General features: G+C 40.9%; 4 protein-coding genes across 4 annotated transcripts in view; 2 read left to right on the forward strand and 2 right to left on the reverse strand.

Annotated features, from left to right (window-relative positions):
* LOC133958931 (myozenin-2-like) lies at window positions 1–5,852 on the forward strand. Its single transcript, XM_062393965.1, has 6 exons — window positions 1–158; window positions 944–1,044; window positions 1,962–2,125; window positions 3,134–3,278; window positions 3,788–3,971; window positions 5,091–5,852. Exons 2-6 carry the CDS (start codon window positions 957–959, stop codon window positions 5,272–5,274), a joined length of 765 nt encoding a protein of 254 aa, XP_062249949.1. The 5' UTR covers window positions 1–158; window positions 944–956; the 3' UTR covers window positions 5,275–5,852.
* LOC133958930 (pre-mRNA-splicing factor RBM22) lies at window positions 5,615–10,704 on the reverse strand. The gene is made up of 11 exons (XM_062393963.1): window positions 10,572–10,704; window positions 9,217–9,270; window positions 9,104–9,133; window positions 8,858–8,990; window positions 8,635–8,735; window positions 8,315–8,487; window positions 7,867–8,067; window positions 7,536–7,700; window positions 6,925–7,013; window positions 6,536–6,664; window positions 5,615–6,366 (listed from the first exon to the last, which is right to left on the reverse strand). The coding sequence occupies exons 1-11, from the start codon at window positions 10,623–10,625 to the stop codon at window positions 6,212–6,214; spliced, it is 1,284 nt and encodes a 427-aa protein (XP_062249947.1). The 5' UTR covers window positions 10,626–10,704; the 3' UTR covers window positions 5,615–6,211.
* Window positions 10,705–11,879: 1,175 nt separating this feature from the next.
* LOC133959161 (pre-mRNA-splicing factor RBM22-like) lies at window positions 11,880–15,034 on the reverse strand. The gene is made up of 8 exons (XM_062394257.1): window positions 14,872–15,034; window positions 14,649–14,749; window positions 14,114–14,286; window positions 13,633–13,833; window positions 13,310–13,474; window positions 12,670–12,758; window positions 12,145–12,408; window positions 11,880–12,025 (listed from the first exon to the last, which is right to left on the reverse strand). The coding sequence occupies exons 1-8, from the start codon at window positions 15,032–15,034 to the stop codon at window positions 11,880–11,882; spliced, it is 1,302 nt and encodes a 433-aa protein (XP_062250241.1).
* Window positions 15,035–19,309: 4,275 nt separating this feature from the next.
* ndst1a (N-deacetylase/N-sulfotransferase (heparan glucosaminyl) 1a) overlaps window positions 19,310–19,876 on the forward strand; it is a 40,699-nt gene continuing 40,132 nt past the window's right edge. The window contains exon 1 of the mRNA XM_062393384.1: window positions 19,310–19,527. The gene's annotated coding sequence lies outside the window, so the exon portion shown is untranslated. The remainder of the gene's footprint in view (window positions 19,528–19,876) is intronic.

Consider the following 19,876-nt stretch of genomic DNA (forward strand, 5'->3'; position numbering starts at 1 on the left):
GCAGGCATCCCTGGGTGAGTTTTATACGGACGGTCCCCGCTCTGCCGCGGAGAGTCAGAGTGGAGCGACAAAGCATCTCAGCTCCAGTCCCGGATCGGCCACACAACACAACCATCCAGAGGAACTCCCATTAACAGCCAGACGGACAGGAGACACAGGTAAGGAGCCGCTGAGTGTGGGCCTTCATAACAAGCAGGGGCAGGAGGGCCCTGAGAGGAGCGTTAAGTTTGCCACTGAAGTGTTACATAGGTTTGGAAGCCATTGGGTTCTTTAAAGAATTGTAAACAAGGAACCAGTAAATCATACATTTCCATGTTGTGCTGTGGTGCAAGTAAAGTAATAATGAGTATTTTAATTTGAGAGATTTATTCAGATTACGGGGAAATGCATTGCTTCAACAAAACACTGTTACAGTCACACTCACTTAACAAAATGGTGCATGACTCAGTAACATTTAGAATTTGTGACTTTAATATATAATTTAGGTTTAGTTACTTGTGGTTTACAGTGTGCATAACCATGTAAGATAATCGGATCATATAAAGAACTGTAAATTCATATAATCATACATTTCTGTGTTAATGTAGTGGCAGCTTCTAACTGTAAATACTTATATATATATATATATAATAGTAGTAAAATTATGAATATATTAAGTATTTTAAATTGAGAGATTTAATCAAATTATGAGCCAATCCATTGCTTGAACAAAACGCTGTGATATTAACTAATAAAACTGATGTGCCCTTAATAAGATCAATATTTATGACTAAGATATAATTTAGTATTTGTGATAAACAACAAACAGAAACCTAAAGGAGTGTGTGTTTCTTCTGTTTGTCACTAAAATCTAATCTGACACAAATAAACCATATTATACATAGAATCCTACAATTAAAATAAATCCTTGTACAAATGATTGTACTGTCTGTGTCCAACGCAGAAAAACAGCAACGATGATGATGATGATGCAGTCCGGGCAAAATGACCTGACTAAACAAAGGATGATGAAAGCTAGAGCTCTGTCCAGAGAGGCCAAAGGAGGTGAGTGCACCGTGGAAGCATTGGTTTAGTTTCAGAATGTGTCACAACACTGGGACACAGAATTGATTTACATGTACATGAATGTGGACGTTAAAAAAAAACTACTGCCTTGGTATGCGATCACAGCCGAGGGCCGTCAGATGAAATTGAGCCAAACATCAAAGAGAAATCGCCCGAGGACATGTGGAGCGTGGTACACCCGAATCCCAGGAGAGACAGTATGCTGTTAAAATTCTCCAGACGTTTCCGCAGGGAGCATCCCAGTTGCACTGTGTGTTTTTCCTGCTCTGTCTGCCAGCTAGAGTTTGACAAAACGTCCCTTTGCACTCAGAAAAATGTGACTCGATCAAAGGGTGGCGTAGGTCCAGACTTGTCCTAATTCTTATAATGAAGAAAGAGGGCCCATCCACTCTTACATTGGTTTTTCATCCAAAGATCCTATTTATATGCCCAGTTACCCGTGCAACCCCCGACCACAACAAACATTACACATCTTGACGTCATCTTGAGGCTATTCCAGACCCTCCTCTGTGACATGATGTAACACGAGAGGAGACCCTCAGCAAAAGCTGTGGATACCATCTTAGTGATGCTGTGACACGGCTTGGCTTTTTAATATCAGCCCCCCTCAGCTGTTGAAAGTTGACAGAAACTGGAAGATCCAAGGAAATATCAGGATTTGCCAGCAGCCCCTATTAGTCTGTGTTACTTTCCTTCTTCTGCCACCATTGCTCTTGCGCTCGAACAACCAAGCGTCATGATGTATTTCAAGGTTGGAGTCATCTGATGCCACGGCACGCAGCACAGAAACCTGGGGCGTGCCTCTCCACTCTGATGCTGCCATACTGAAAATTCACAGGGACATTAAATGCAATCACTTATTAAAATGCCTCCGTTTGTCTGTCATGTTGTACCAGGGGGTCTGAACCTGGGGAAGAAGATCAGTACTCCCAAGGACGTGATGATGGAGGAGCTGAATCTTCCGTCCAATCGCGGCTCCCGCATGTTTCAGGAGAGACAAAAGCGAGTGGAGAGGTTCACCCTGGAGAACCCCGGCAACATGGCTTACAACGCCAATACTGTAAGGAAACGACACACAGCACTTAACACACAAAGAGACATCAACTAACATAAGTGTGCTCTACTTGAACTTATGAACCTGTGTTTCCGACATGCAGTATTGTTTTAAAAAGCTTCTTGCTGTGGCGGGTGTATCTTCTCTATGATTATTAATCAGGAGGGTTTCTGCAGTCCAATTTCTGGGGAGTACAGAAACAGAGCTTTTACATCTGCTAGTCATTAAGTGTCTTCAAATAAACAAATGAGCAACAGATAAACAAAATAAATACATTTAAAGAGACATTTAAAGAGATGTAAAGGAGCCCTGGCAATTCACACTTTCATAAATGCATAAAAGGACATTTGAAAAAAATATATGAAAACATTTAAACAGCAGAGTTGGAGATATGAGGATATTTGTTTTGGAAAATTTCCCACAATGCACTACAATATCTTTTACGGTGTTCCAGTCAGTACAAGTCATGACTTTTGTTTATTTCACTGGGTGGAGCAGTGCACAAGTGAACACAGCACGACTGACTTAATGAAACACATTTGAGACAAAGTGCTTATAAACAGAATATCACAAAACCTTTAAAGACTGTTGACATGCAGGGCAGCCATCTTGGATTTTGAAGCCAGGTTTGACAATATTTTTCTGACTTTCTGTGTCAGAATCTTACTTCGGTTGGTAATACAATTTCCAATTGGGTAAATTCCAATGCAGGGGGTCAGAGTAATACAAAGTGTGATACCTGGCCTTCTAAATCTCAGCCTCTTTCCCACATTTAAACACCCCCAGGTTCTAATACAGGCTGTCAGTAAGAATTAATAATGATCTTGAGCTAAAGCTGAGATTTGTCCTCACATTGGAAAGCTCCTTTCTAAGTGACAGCATGTCACTTAGAAAAGACATGTAAAAGTCATTTAAAGTCTAAAAATAGTGGAGTCCCTCTTTGATAAAAAAAAAGTGTCTTACAGTGTTTTGGAAGTAAATAAATTCACAGAAATGGAACTTTTCTCCCCTCAGGTCCATCTCGATGCTCCTCAAATCCTCTCAGAGCCTCAAGGAGGCAAAGAAAACCAGGGTTTCTCCATCGCTGGTAAGCACAGCCTGGTCATGAACCTTCAGAAGACTGTGGCGAAGAAGGGCAGTCCCGACGTCCTCGCTCCAGGTAAATGCTTGTACACACAGCGATGATTGCCTCCCCAGCGTATAGTTCATCTAACTACTTTTCAGCTTTTACATGGACATGTGTTGAGCAAATAAATAGAATTTTATTATTGTTGCCAGGGCTTGGAGTGTTGGCAGTTTGTACAGAGCTATTATCTGTGAGCATCTTTGCTGAGTGCTGTTGTTCATTTGCTCTGACAGAAGTCCAACTGAGCTCTTTTTATTATCAAGGATTCACACTGAGATTTAATTACTGATCTTCCTATTTTTGTTGACAGTAGTGACATGGAGGATATTTTATATGTAAATTAGATCTAGCGGTTGTTGTTAGATCTTGCTTTTATGTCAATTATCGAATAGGTTTTGTGATTAAATTGAAAACGCAGGGATAATCCATTTTTCTCGACACAGGAGACCTTATATTTGCTTGATTGAAATTTTACGGCTTTCACTTTACCAGTAGGCGTATGTCCTTTTTGCCCTTCAATGTGAGATTTTTATTCGTGCCAGGTTATTCTGGTCCTCTAAAGGACATCCCCCGTGAGAAGTTCAACACAACAGTGATCCCCAAGTCCTACTCCTCCCCATGGAGGGAAGCTTTGGGAACCAAAGAAGAGCTCCTGAGCTCCCTCAATACCGAGCTGCCCCAGCTCCCACCAGGGCTCCAGCCCGCAAACTTCAGAAGCTTCAACAGGTAAGAGTCGGCTGCTTCACTTCACCAGTCACTGCCCAGTTCACCCAAATAAATCATAAACTGCTCAATCCCGCTCAGTGGGAAGCACCAGTCTTCAAATAGACCCGCAGATGACCTCACCGTGTCATCCATCACCATCATCCCTCTCCCTCGGCTCCACTCCATGTTTCCACAGTTTGAAAATGAATCCGGGCTCTGGCTCGCTCCTCCTTGAATTGTGGCTATGCGCTGGCTATTTTGAACCCTGCCTCTTGAAAGATGATCCACTGGAGGCTAAGAGCTTTTAATGTCCCCACAAGACTGATTGCGCGGGAAAGGGAATCACCTTTCTCATGGCACACGAGGAATTGCATCTCATCGGCGAGGCAGGACAAAGGTTAGGTTTTGGCAGAGGAAGAAATGGAGAATGTACGAAAGACAAGTACAGACTTCAGTAATTTAAGGCTGTCGATCAATAAGCTTCTGTCACTTTCTGGAAGAGCGGTACCACTCTGTTCAGGATTTAGGATTATGAAGAAATTGTGAAGCTTTAATTAGTTTTTCCCAAATGTGTCCCTAATGCTGGTTGACACTATTAAATTCAGATTTGTATTAAATAGTGATGCCTCTTCTGTTTTCGGTATAATTTCTGAAACCAACATGTCATTCTCATTCCCATTAAATTCGTTAATTTCTAAGAGGATGTAGTTGATTTTAAAACAGATGATCAGAGATTTACTTCTTTTGATAAGATTTATGATCATTATAAGAATAAAAAAAGCTATTTAGATTGAACCTTTCAAAACAGATATACCATTGAGCTTTAGAAATTGAAAAAGAAAGGGCAACAATTAAAGTCAGTTTGAAGATCAGATGAAAATACGATCAAATAAAACCTAAAATGATAATAGTAAGATCAGAGCTAGAAATCGCACCTATAAAATGTCTCTTTGAGAGGATAAGGACTTTGCCAGATATAAATTCGATGACATGTTAATACCAAGTTTATTAACATCACATATTGGGAAATAAACTAGGGCACATCACCAAAAACTCTGCCAAAAGAAACCTACAAAAAGATGATAACTCCCAACACGATGCACTGAGTCTGCTTTGTAAGAACCTTTCTTTGTTCTTCAGATCTGCCGTGCCATTCGGGGGTGCTATGTCCAGCAAGAGGGTGACACCACTCATCGACTTCGAGGCAATTGAATCTCAGAACCTGCCTGGCGTCGCCTTGGACCGAATGTGCCGACGACCCAACTTCAACAGAGCACCCAGGGGATGGGGAGGCTATTACAGCCCTGAATCTAATGAACTATGAAGGAATGATAAGAGAAAGACGAAAACGTGCTGATCTATGCTTGCACCTCTCCTCCTACGAAAATGATCGTCCTGTTAAATAGTGGGCACTGCAAGAGGACTGCTATACCGCTAAAGTAATGTGCCGCTGCTGGGTGGATTGACCAGCTCAGACCATCTCTGGATGCTGGAATCTGCTAATTACCACAGTAGAGTACAGGACAATACTGTCACAGGCTTTTCAGTCTGACCCATTTCGATTCTTCAGCAAAAAGAGTCATTTCTTCTTACTTTTTTTTTCTCCACCACCCACACAACCCAACACACATACATGATAATGATGAATTATACACACTAAAAAATCTTAATGACAAAATTTGGGTCAATTTAATAAGTGAAAACATCATACAAAGAAAGACCAACAATACCAAATACCTTATGTTGTGGAAAATTAAGATTCTGTCAAATAAAAAAAGTAAATGTAACTGGAAATTTAAAGGTTTAAAATTGTTCCTCAGAAGTAAATGTGATGCTTGAAACAATGAGACAGATACATGTTTAACCTAAAGTATTCAGTTTTATATGTACAACAGCGCTGAACACACCAGTCCTTTAAAATACCTGATCATATTGGTCAGCTCTCTTATGTTTGAAGCCTTTTACTTTGTGAAATTCCACTGCGTAGATGCTGCTCTGGTGCTTTTTAACTTTCCAGTTGCTACAGAGTTATCTTCGCTCCATACACAGATGGTGCTCCTTCAGTTCATTAACTTTACTGCAAGTGGCATAATAAAACAGATGATATCCTCTAAGAAATCACTGTTTTTTTTTTTAACAGTATATTCCTCCCTGTAGTTTGCTATTTGCAGGCCATGACACATCATCTGAGTAGAAGGCACCTGACCAGGTCAACCGGAGAAAAAGAATGAAAGCTAATCACAGTATGATTGCACTACAAGCTACTCTCCATGGCGTGCGCCATGTGCAGCATGGGCACCCATGCGCTGAGGATCCTGGGAGGGGTAGTGAATATGACCAGGAGGTCTCATGTTCATTGGAGGGGGCATAGGTGGAGCCATGTGAGCCATGGGGTGAAACATTGGAGGCCCAAAACCTGAATGAGCAGATGAAAAATAAAAGTTAATACAGCATTAGTCATTTCTTTCCAATGTGTTTCAATAATTTACTCATTTATTAAATAGTTGCTTCATACTTTATAGATATTGTTTTTGGCTGTGGACCTGATGTCAGCTTCATCTGTGAGCTCAAGGTAATAATATTACCTGGGGGAGGTGGGTTGATTCCTGGTGGTGGGGGCAGAGCTATGTTCAGGACAGCAGGAGAAGTGCCCGGGTCGAGGTTGAAGTAATTTGCAGGAGTCTCTTCATCCAAAGGTGGTGGTGGAGGGAGAGCTAGAGCACAAAAGAAAAACTCAGAATTAGTAAAGACAATCTATCAAATATATTTCAATAGAAATCAATGCGTTACTTTGTTCCACTCTAAGTGGCAGTAAGTATTTATTTTATGACTGTACATCAGGATTATGATTCAATTATCAAAAGAAATCATGAGAAGTACAAAGTAGATACTACTTTAATTTAGACTAACAGTATATGGCTATGTCATTATACTATGTCATCTTATGTAAGCCGTCACTGTGTTGCAGACTCACCTCCAGGCAGTCCAGGTACAGGATCAAGTCTGGTGCCCATCTCGCTGACACCTTCTTTGATACCCTCCTTTCCTCTTGCTGCCTGAGACCTGAAAAAACACACAAACCATAAGAGTTGTAAATATTCAACACATCACTCTGTTAAATACCTCAGCACAAATGTGCCCAGAGTTTCCTGCTCTGCTGCTCTTATTCTTTGCCATGTAAAAACAGTTTGCTGTTAGTTATGACTGAGATTATAATTAAGTAGTAATTTCAAAACACAGACTCTCTGAAAACTCCCTGGTGTTAATTAGCAAATGATCACTTTAAACCATCGCTTCATCTCCCAAGTAGCCCTGATTAGTGCACCATATGTAAGCTAATAAATTTAACCAGATGGCAGAGGAGCTGTTTTGGTTGCATAGTAAGATTAATATTTCCCCCCAAAATAGGATATTTTCTGCCTCTGGAGCACAAGCACGCTATCCTGGGAATCCCATTCTCCAGGATTTACCCGTAATCCTTTTCCAGATAATACATGAGCTGCTGTTAATGGATTCCAAGTCAGGAGGTCTGGTCAGAGATGGACAAACCAAGGCTTCAATTCACCTTCTCGATCAACTTCTTACCTTCCCCATTTGACAGTGAGCCTTCGTCCATTAATGATCAGTTTGTTGAAGGACTTCTCTGCAGCCGTTTCAGCAGACTGGCGTGTGGCAAACTGGATGAAGGCACACTGCTGCCGCTGGACGATGGTAATGGTACGAATCTCACCAAATTGGTAGAAGTGGCTCCTGTAATAATACAGGAAAATGTCAAATAGAAACATAACAATGGATATTATGGTTTAAAATTGTATCAACAGTGATTGCATCATCTACACTATATCTAGAAAATAAGATAAACTGGCGCTTTGTGGACAAACACAGTAAGAGTCTGTTATGAAATGGGGATTCTTACTTGAGGTCTCCATCCGTGACAGTATCTCCCAAACCCCCAATGTAGAGGGTGGAGATCGACTTGTCATCAGGTGGGTCCAGTCTTGGCATGGTTGAGGCCCTGGTCAGCAGCTTGTTTGCAACCGGGTCATTGATACCGTAGTAACGGTCTTTTATGTTCTGGTCAGCCAGAGGATCGTCTGGGTCCGTGGGCTTCTCATGCCTTTGTGAAAAATGTTTGATTAATAATGAGAAAATAAACAACTGTAACAACTGTGAATTATAGGTTACAGTCTGAAACTGAGCCATACCAATAACCCTGTTGCCTATAGCAGCAAGAACTCAGAAAAGTTTTAAATATATATAAACACACATTAATAAACAAACATAATAACATAAGAAGCAACCTTCTGAACTCCAAATCAATTTCTAATCCCTAATTCACAGCATCTCAAGCAAGTGTCACTCACCTGTAGGGACACTCCTCCCCTCTCTTACACTCTCCCTTCACCCAGAAGGAGCAGATGTGCGGCCGGTTCCTCTTGTAATATGGCGTCGTACGGGCCAGTTTCAGCAACATATCACTGGAGCTAGGAGCCTTGCCCAACTGGCCCACCGGCCGTGTGCCATCAGTATTTGCTATCTGGGAACACAAATATGCATAAGATCAATGACAATCCTCTTGGTGCCATTTGTGTTTAAAAATGCATTTGCTTTCAGTGTTTGTCAGTGTGAAAACTTTACTGTCACATTTATTCACAAGTGAGCAAGCATTAGAAAACAACTGTACCTCTCTCTCCATGTTCTGAGTGTAGTACTCTTTGTTCACATCTGACTTAGGAACCTCATCCTTAACAGAAAGCCCAGTGTCTCGCACCTGGATAGGCAAACCTTTACAACAGAAAGGAGGACAGGAGGGTTGAGCTCTCACAGATTCTTGCTTGAACAAACCGTAGTTGAATGCGGTTCATATGACATTCACAGATTAAAATGAGTCACTTCACAAGACCTACCATATTCCAGGTCTAGCAGACATGTCTGACAAACATTCTTCATTTTACTGCAGGTCTGACAGACCTCCGTCTTCTTGAAACGCATCCGTGTCCCCGGACACCATCGGAAAACAGTGAAGGGTCGAGCACAGATCTGAAGTGCAAAGAATGAAAATGTATCAATGTTCTTACATTTAAGAGTGTAAGGTAACGGACATGTGATTTGTACTGCATAATCATGATTTGAAATACTAATACGAAACCTACCTTGCATTCTTTCCCATACTTCTCCTTAGTCTGTAATACAAAGCACGGATTAATTTTACACAGCAAAGAATCTACCTCCTCTTCATTGCAATGACAAAGTTCTGCTCACTCACCATACGGATGTAAGGATTTTCTCCCAAACATGTCTGACACAGAATTGGAAAATCCTGATGGACAGAGAAAAAAAAGATGTTAAAAATAGAATAAAGTTCCAAGTCAATTAAAAACCCAACAAGTTTGTGTAGCAGTAACATGGCCTGTATTCTGGGTTTTAATTTCTTCCGAGGGCATCTTAGTGAAGGTGCATGTGTGACATGGACTTGCTCTCTCTGACTTTGCCATCTGTTGAAGGATGCTGTTTCACTATAGGTGCTAACTGCAGAAAAATGACCATGCGTTAATCCAAACCCACTGACGGCATCAGTCAAACACCTAAATATAAGCAGCTCTTGTGGCAAAAACGTCATCTTCATTGACTAAGGTTGCAAAAGTTTATATTCTCATGTGTTAATAAAAACCAACATTGGTCACAGTCCAAGTTGTGTCAAGCTACAGGAGAGAAAACTGATTTGAGGCCTATATATAGAAGGGTGGGGGTCATTAAAGTGGTCTGTGTAAAAATATAGTTGCTTGATGCGCAAATAGTGAGCTGAAAAGCAAGATCAGGTAGTTGCGTCAAAACCTCAACTTGGCTAATATGTTAGATTACATGGGTGTGGTAGTTTCCCACCACAAAGGCTGATTTATCCTTTCTTATAAAGAACACTCAAATAACATCACGCATGTGTGCACAACTGAATGATGCCAATAAAACAGACCACAATACTGTGGTATTTCCATTAATCTAAGGGCCACGTTAGGATTTGTCCTCGTCAAACAAGCGGGTCGTCTTCACCACAGCGGCTACTGAGCTAAACTTGTTATGTGATACGAGATAAAAAGATATATTCATAACACGCTTTTTCAAGTGGTCACGTGAAACCGGTTCTGTCCAGCTTGAAGCAGTTCTGTTTGTTTTACAATGACACTTCCAGTAAGAGTACGAGGATGCGTTTTAGTGTTGTTAACCTGCTAATGCTAGGCTAGTTCAGTAACATTAGCTATAGCAGCTAACTTTAGCACAACACGCGTTTACATCCCAGTGACCGAGAGATAATTCTGAGCCCGGTCTCAAGTAATATGGTACATAATATGTAGCTCGTTGTAGCTGGTTTCCGATCAAAAAGTATTTTATATTCTTAATGTTATTATTCTCAGCAGCGAAGCTAACACCCGACATGCTAATAGCGCAATAGCCACGCTTCGGCTACTAGCTCACGGGGAGCTAACAAGCTACCAGGCAAAGCTGCCGTGTTTGTGGTGAGCGGGTCGGCTTCACGAACATGTTAATTTCTAAAACTTAGCAAGGAAAATGTTGCCTTTCAGTTTCCCTCCCTGTTGTGAACACTGAGATGTCGATTTAACGTACCGCGTCTTCCCAGTTCTGTCTGTTGTAGGTGTTGGAGCCAAGGGACGTCGCCATTTTGCAGAATGCGAGCCAGCCGGGCCAGTGTCTGGACCAGAATGCACTGCGGCAGAGAGCCACACGTCACCTTAAGGTGTCGCCCTCTTTCAAGATGATGCTCAACAACATGATCTCCTCAGGGAGACAAATAATAAATACCTGGAAACATTGTCTGTAATATACCACAGGCAAATCTGCAGATTAGCTGTGCAGCGCTGAAGCATTTTTTTTTCTGTCGTTTCTTACGGTTGTTTCAAATTCACATTTATAGTCCACCTTATTTCTGAAGTGAGTGTAGCTCCTATTAGTGTGTTTTACAATCAGAACATACATGATGCACAGCCATATAAAAAACGATACCACTTATAGTATAAAGTTGCTGAAATAGGTTCCATTCACGTTAACAATATAAGTTTATTAAAATCTGAACGTATCAGTGATATTTATAATTTTTAAAGGAGGAGAGGTGCAAGCGTAGATTAGCACTTTGTAGTATTTCTCGTATCAGTCCTTCATAGTTCATTAGATTCAGGACTGTAATAGCCTCCCCATCCCCTGGGTGCCCTGTTGAAGTTGGCACATGCGGTCCAGGGCTACGCCCTTGAGTGACATCGAGTTTTATATATGGCAAAGTGCTTATCCTCATTTTTTACAGACACATTACATAGGTGTGATTTCTAGCTTGGATCTTACTGACTACTTTTATCCTCTTATCTTTTATTTTAGTGTGATCTTCAAATTGCCTCTAATTTTCCTACATTGTTTGGCTTTTTAATTTGCAACTTCTAAAGCTCAATTGTAAATGTGTTTTGAAGGGTTCAATATAAATACGTTTATTATCCTTATCAGAGGGATCAGAAATCTTTTCAAAACAGGTAAATCATGAACTGTTTTAAAATTACAAAAAAATCTAATGACTTATCCTTGCCAGAGACTCCTCTTGTCACAGCAGTCTGCCATGCCTGGTTTTTCATCCTGTCTCCTCAGTCAGTTCAGTTCCTCTCACACCTCTGATTACTTCATTCCCTTCCCCTGAGCTCATTTAATAAATTCTTCTCAGCAGCTAGTGAACAAACTTAAATGTCTAAAAACATAACAGCGGAAGATTACAAAACTAAATGCGAGTATAAAATAATGAGATTATCTCAATATTTGTTTCATATTTGATAGATATCATATTTGGCTTTGGATGTGATATCAGCTTTATTTGTGAGATCAAGGTCACAGATCACAAAAGAATGAAAGCTAATCACAGTATGATTTCAATACCAGCTACTCTGCAGGGCGTGCGCCATGTGCTGCATGGGCAAATATGCGCTGAGGATCCTGGGAGGGGTAGTGAATAAAAAAGATAGGTCTCATGCTCATTGGAGGGGGCATAGGTGGAGCCATGGGGTGAAACATTAGAGGCCCAAAACCTGAATGAGCAGGTGAAAAAAAAAATTTTTATACATTTTTCTCAATGTGTTTCAATAATTTACCAATTTCTTAAAATCTTCTTAGCTAGTGAATAAACGTAAATGTTTAAAAACATAACAGCTGATGATTACAAAACGAAATACCATTATAAAATAAGAGATTATATAAATAGTTGTTTCATGTTTAATAGATAATGTATTTGGGTATGGACCTGATGTCAGCCTCATCTGTGAGCTCAAGGTAATAATTTCACCTGTGGGAGGTGGGTTGATTCCTGGTGTTGGGGGCAGAGCTATTTTCAGGACAGCAGGAGAAATGCCTGGGTCCAGGTTGAAGTAATTTGCATGAATCTCTTCATCCAAAGGTGGTGGTGGAGGGAGAGCTAAAGCACAAAAGAAAAAACTCAGAATTAGTAAAAACAATCTATCAAATATATTTCAATAGATATCAATGCGTTACTTTGTTCCACTTTAAGTGGCAGTATGTATTTATTTTATGACTGTACATCAGGATAATGATTCTGTTATCAAAACAAATCATGACAAGTACAAAGTAGATACTACTTTAATTTAGACTAACAGTATATGGCTATGTCATTATACTATGTCATCTTATGTAAGCCGTCACTGTGTTGCAGACTCACCTCCAGGCAGCCCAGGTACAGGATCAAGTTTGGTGCCCATCTCGCGGACATCTTCTTTGATACCCTCCTTTCCTCTTGCTGCATGAGACCTGAAAAACACACAAACCATACAAGTTGTAAATATTCAACACATCACTCTGTTAAATACCTCAGCACAAATGTGCCCAGAGTTTCCTATTCTGCAGCTCTAAGTCTTTGCTGTGGTAAAAACCTTACAGTATGTGTATAAAACAGACTTAACACTCCTGATCTCAGTTTGTTGTTAGTTATGATGACTGAGATGATAATTAATTAGTAATTTCAAAACACAGACTCTCTGAACACTACCTGGTGCTAATGAGCAAATTATCACTTTAAACCTTCACTTCACCTCCCAAGTAAACCCTGATTAGTGCACCATATGTAAGCTAAAACATGTAACCAGATGGCAGAGGAGCTGTTTTGATTGCATAGTAAGATTAATATTTACCCCCAGAATGGGACCTTTACTGCCTCTGGAGCACAAGCACGCTATCCTGGGAACTACCACTAATCGTGTGCAGATAATACATGAGCTGCTGTTAATGGATTCCAAGTCAGGAGGTCTGGTCAGAGATGGACACACCAAGGATTAAATTCACCTTCTCGATCAACTTCTTACCTTCCCCATTTGACAGTGAGCCTTCGTCCATTAATGATCAGTTTGTTGAAGGACTTCTCTGCAGCCGTTTCAGCAGACTGGCGTGTGGCAAACTGGATAAAGGCACACTGCTGCCGCTGGACGATGGTAATGGTACGAATCTCACCAAACTGGTAGAAGTAACTCCTGTAATAATACAGGAAAATGTCAAATGGAACCTTAACAATGGATATTATGGTTTAAAATTGTAACATCTACACTATATCTAGAAAATAAGACAATCTTGCTCTTTGTGGACAAACACAAAGCTGTGTAAGAGTCTATTATGAAATGTGGATTCTTACTTGAGGTCACTAACCGTGAAAGTATCACCCAAACCCCCAATGAAGAGGGTGGAGATCGACTTGTCATCTGGTGGGACGAGTTGTGGCATGGTTGAGGCCCTTGTCAGCAGCTTGTCTGCAACAGGGTCCTTGATACCGTAGTAACAATCTTTTATGTTCTGGTCAGCCAGAGGATCGTCGGGGTCCGTGGGCTTCTCATGGCTTTGTGGAAAAAATTTGATTGTTAATGAGAAAATACAAAAAAGGGCATCAACTGAAACTTATATTAGGATGTTACAGCCAAACTGAGCCATTAGAACAAATTAACCCCTTTGATAATATTTGCAAGTTTTTCAAAAAAATGTAAAAATTAATATTTAAATTAATAACTAATATCAACATAAGAAACAATCGGTTCCAGAATTCACAATTTATCTCACAGCTTCAAATTTGTCCCCTAACTCACAGCATCTGTAACCACTTTCAAGAAAATATCACTCACCTGTAGGGACACCCCTCCCCTCTCTTACACTCTCCCTTCACCCAGGAGGAGCAGATGTGCGCCCGGTTCTTCTTAAAATTGGTCATCATACGGCCCAGTTTCAGCAACATATCACTGGAGTTAGGAGCCTTGCCCAACTGGCCCACCGGCCGTGTGTTATCAGTTTTTGCTATCTAGGAACATAAATGTTGGAATATGCAAAAAGATCAAAGACAAATCTCAATTTCAGAATCATATCCAAGTTAAAGATGTCCATATAAAGACAATCCCTTTTTATGCCATTTGTGTTTAAAAATGCCTTTGCTTTCAGTGTTTTGTCAGTGTGAAAATACTTTACTATTACAATTATTCACAAAACCTCTCCTATCTGAAATTACTGTATGAGACTCAAAAGGAAAAGTGTGATGGAGGAAATATTTTCTTATTGCTTTAATTTTCACAAGGGAAAGATCAAATTAAATTGGACCGGGCTGTTTTCCCTAATCAATAGTTACGGATGTGTAAAACGTTTGCAAGCATTAGAAAACAACTAAACCTCTTTCTCCATGTTCTGAGCGTAGTACTCTTTGTTCACATCTGACTTAGGAACCTCATCCTCAACACAAAGCCCAGTGTCTCGCACCTGGATAGGCAAACCTGTACAACAGAAAGGAGGACAGGAGGGTTGAGCTCACATAGATTCATGCTTCAACAAACCGTAGTTGAATGCAGATCTAATTACATTTAAAGATTTAAATGAGTCACTTCCCAAGATTTACCATATTCCAGGTCTAGCAGACGTGTCTGACAAACATTGTTCATTTGGCTGCAGGTCTGACAGACCTCCATCTTCTTGAAACGCATCCGTGTCCCTCGACACGTTCGGAACACAGTGAACGGTCGAGCACAGTTCTGAAGTGCAAAGAAGGAAAATGTATACATGTTGTTAGGTAACTTGTACTGCATAATCATGATTTTAATATTAAAAGAAACATACCGTGCATTCGCTCCCATACTTTATCCTACTCTGTTATAAAAAGCACAGAAAACGACTTGATATATTAGGTGTGAGGAACATTCAAGAGGTAGGTAGGTGAAAAATATAGTTGCTTGATGTTCAAACAGTGAACTGAAAAGCAAGATCCGGTAGTTGTGTCAAAACCTCAAATTCTGGATTACATTGGTTTGGTAGTTTACCACCAAAATGACTGTACAGACATCCAACACGTGTACATGCATCCCTCACATCTCTGAGGTGGAAGCTTGTGAGGTGGCCCATACAGTATGTATTCACTATATGGCTACCATACATTTCATAAGGCTGCTTTTGCACATCTGATGTTACTCTTATTATACATACCATAACTACTGAGAAAGAGAAATATTGACCATACTAAGTTGCATGGATCAAGCTAGGATCAACCTGGAGTTTTGGGCATGTCTTGGAATCCAGATCTCCTCAATGCAGAAGGCATCTTCAATGTCATCGAAGGAGCCTTTGATGACATTGAAGATGCCTTTGATGATTTTTCCAGATTTGCCTCATCACACCTGTCATGTTGACAACATGCTGGACACACTTCAGACAGATCATCTGTTGATTACACACAGATAAACAACACCTGCATTATCAAAAATACAAAAAAACAACTACAGCATTTTCTGGTGAGCTTATGGGTTGATTTCATTCTCAGATGACTGAACTTCAATATCGAAAACATCCAGCACATCTTTTAACCACGGCTGTTGACTTAACCAGCAACAATAGGAGGACACATGGAGCTTGACACGTCCAATAAAATCACGTTCACCAACTTGACAACACAAAAACCCTGCAGGAGCTCATCGATGTGAGGGATGTTTTCCTATGACGTGGGTTTGGTGCTTGTGCATTGTAACGATCACCAGCGTCAAACGAAAGCACTTTGCATGGAGCTGGCCACACGTGAGTATTCTTCATAACAGTTGCCATGATCCCCAGTTAAACTGGAAGACCAGGATAGTTCAGGCCAGTCCCAGTTGATTCATGTGTACCACTACTTCCATTGTTTTAGCGTTGACCCTCAGATTAAGACAAAACACAGTGTTTTGACTTCCTTGTTGCAGAAGAAATGACGCCCCTTTTAACCAGGAACATTAATATGAATTCGGCAGATTTTCTTAGAAAGATCTGTTCTACGTGTGATGATTAGAAAGCATCAGAGGTCCAGGGTCACTTGTTGACCAGCGGAGTCATGCGCCTAAGTGCAGTGGTGCTGCTAAGGGGGGCCAGGTAGGGCCAGGTGGGGCCACCTTGATACAGTAAAGTCTATAATCAGAGTTTGTCCTTTTAAACTTTAGGTGTAGCAAACAAATCTCAACTGAATGAATGTCACATCAGTGTGGAGATTACTAACCACTGTCATAGACTTACGGTTTTCTGTTAATTTATTGAAAACCATATTAAGTAAATTATGGCACAATTGTAATAACAGCAACAGTCTATAATGCATTTTTAAGCACTTTCTAAATTAAAACAGAGTTCATGTTTGTCTGACTGATTGTATCAATCTATGAAAAAGCCGCCACTTGCAGTAATATATTTATATTTCATATTTAAAACTATAGTTCTTAAAGTATAAAGTTGCTAAAATAGGTTCCACTGCTCCTAAGTGAAGGTTGTGGATTAACATTTTACAAAACTGAGATAGATCAACTATTTGTTTTACCTCCTCACTGTGCACAATGTATAAGCGATATATTGATAAATATTGAATATCTTTGTTATTTTGCTATTATTGAAAATAGCAATGTGATAATTATTCATTCATTTTATTGCCTAGCCCCAAATGTATATAGTATGCTGTTAAGAGAAGTTCTGCATACAGAAATTTATTTTATTACAATATTTAACACAGCGGATTTTAAAATAACATTGACTGTACTTGACTAACAAAGCAGCCTACTAATTTGTGGTGGTGCAACTAATACTTGTGTATGTGTGTGTGTGTCTGTGTGTGTGTATGTGTGTGTGTACAAACACTGACTGATGGGCTCGTGTGAGTGAGTTTGTGTAAGCCAATTGTGTAGTCCACTTACAGTTTATCTACCCACCTGTTCCAAATCAGGTCAGGGTGTCTTTACTGTGTGAAACTCCAATTAGTTGGGTAACGGATGTTTGAGATTACGGATGAGCATTGAGCCTCTAATGTTTAGTTAAGGTCAGGCTGAGGTTGTGGAGTCAAAAGACAGGGATTAAACGCAGGCCTGAAGAGCTGGCACCTCTTTCATACTGCAGCTGCCATCAGAGAGGTCATAACGAAAGTATGCTGCTACCCCCATATGTGAATGAAAGGAAACATCACCACTCTCCTCTGTTGCTTTTGATGGCTGATTCAGATGCAGTGAATCAAGGTATAATCAGCTGCATCATGCTCATCGGCTCACATGGGCATTGATCGACAGTTGATCATATTTCATGAACAAAGGTTGAACTTGAATCTCCTTCTTGAATGTCTCTTGTCTGCGTCTTGCCCTGTGTTTCCTGGGACACTTAAGTAAACCTTGTGGGGATCGCCTCTATTCTCTTAATGAGTTGTCTGACCCTGTCTCCTCTATCATGTGATGTGGAAGAGACAGCCAGAGCGTTTTGAAGGAAGGCTTTGTCTTGGATTTAGCCCTTTCCGTAATCAAAATCACCAACCTCATGAGTTACAGGGTCAGGGGACATGGAGGTGTGTAGATGTTTCAGACCTCAATTGAAACAAGTTGCACTCTCAGACTGGCATCAAGGGTTGTAATGTCTACACCAGAAACTCACCATAGTTTACATTGAGGTATATTTCATATATTCAGGTCAATTGCAACAGTTCTCATTCATCAATAGGATGTTTTAAGATTAAGATTAAGATGCGTTTATTCGTCCCAAACACATGCACAGACTTGCAAAGGCACACTCATGCAGGTAGGGAAATTTAACCTCTGCTTTTGACCCATCTGGTGCAGGACACACAGAGCAGTGAGCAACCATGTACGGCGCTCAGGGAGCAGATGTTGGGGGAGTAAGGTGCCTTGCTCAGGGGCACTAGACAGGGTAGGGAGAATCCTCTTGGATTTTTGGACAGATCAATCCAGGTTCGTCTTTTGTTGTCTCTCCGTGGAGTCGAACCAGAGATGAACCAGAGACCTTCTCTGTCCATAGTCCAAGTTTCTGCCACTAGACCACTGCCTCTTTTATGTTTGTCACCATAAAACCATGTTTGTTGTTCGTTTTTTGTAGCTATGATAATAATCATAAATATTGTTATATTTTGACATATTCAATGTTATACATTAACCTCTAAAGATGATTACCATATTCAGTAAAAGTGGATCAGAGGAAAACTGCATTTCGCTGAAGGAAAAGTATCAGTGCGTTAGTATTATAAGACCACGATTATTAAATGCAAAGAGACATACCATTTCCCCAGGGAATATTGGGGTGATTTTTATATTTGACAATTCATGCAGAACTGGTTAAAGCCTACACATATTCAAATAAAAAATAGATAGTTAGTTAGTTAGTTAGTTAGTTAGTTAGTTAGTTAGTTAGTTAGTTAGTTAGTTAGTTAGATAGATAGATAGATAGATAGATAGATAGATAGATAGATAGATAGATAGATAGATAGATAGATAGATAGATAGATGGATAGATGGATAGATAGATAGATAGATAGATAGATAGATAGATAGACAAATAAATAGATATACATTTTATTGATCCAAAGGGAAATTTAGGCATCCAGTATCACACAAAACAATCAAACACAATAGCATAAGCATAATAAAAGGTTAATATGAGTCTCATATATGAGAAATATGTTCTCAAATGATATTGACAATACATTTTAAGTTTAAGGTGAACGAAAGACACAAACAGAGGCAGAGTACTGAAAGATCAACTCTGTAAATTCAACGAAGACAAACAAAAATGTGACAACAACATGTTGGAAGGGAACAAACTGTGCAATCTGTGTGATCTTGTGATTTACTGTTCCTGTAAGAGACAGGAATCATAAACTTCCACTGTAATCACAGCCCAATTGAATTGTGCATGTACGGAAATAACTCACAAGGTAAACTAATAAGCCTCAGAGCAGCCAAACCCCTGCAGAGGACCCACCTCACGTTTCTCCGAGGAGCCGTGCGTGTGGTGCGCGCTTGCATGTGTGAGCACGTCAGTCATAAACGCGCGGTGCTGGCGCCTCCTGTCGACAGTTATGGGCCACTGCCGGTGGCTGCAGAGAGAGAGGGGCACTCTCAGATTTCCCTGCTTCTCCCGGCCGAGTCCGCTGCGCCGCTTCCACATCACGGCCGACAGCGAACCGAGACGACGACGGCATGCGCTCGGTGAGCTCCAGCCCCACGTCCTCCACGAGCGGCCCGCGTTGTCCCGAGCACCCCTCGGCCCACACAAGGTGAGTTAAACCGAACACAACACGAGCGTGGTCCGCGGGTTTTGTGTGTTTTTTTTTTATTAAAGCAACGCTCGGTACACGACCCAGCACCGAGAGCCCCGCCGCTCGCTCGCTCTCCCAGGCCCGGCTAGTGAGCTCTCTCTGGCGCAGACGGAAGAGGCCGGTTTCTCGGCCTGGCTCTCCCCGATGGCTGGAAGCATAAAGCCCAGGCGGTGTGTGGCGGGGGCTCGGTGCCGCTCTCGGCTCCATTAAGGCAGCACGGAGGGAGCGGTGGAGGGGGGCTAGCGTTACCATGTCGAAGTTTGTACCCAGGATAGAGCCATGTCCGGCGGCTCGGCTCTGTGGGTTT

Source organism: Platichthys flesus, chromosome 8, assembly GCF_949316205.1.
Source record: "Platichthys flesus chromosome 8, fPlaFle2.1, whole genome shotgun sequence".
In the NCBI taxonomy this organism is placed as follows: Eukaryota; Metazoa; Chordata; class Actinopteri; order Pleuronectiformes; family Pleuronectidae; genus Platichthys; species Platichthys flesus.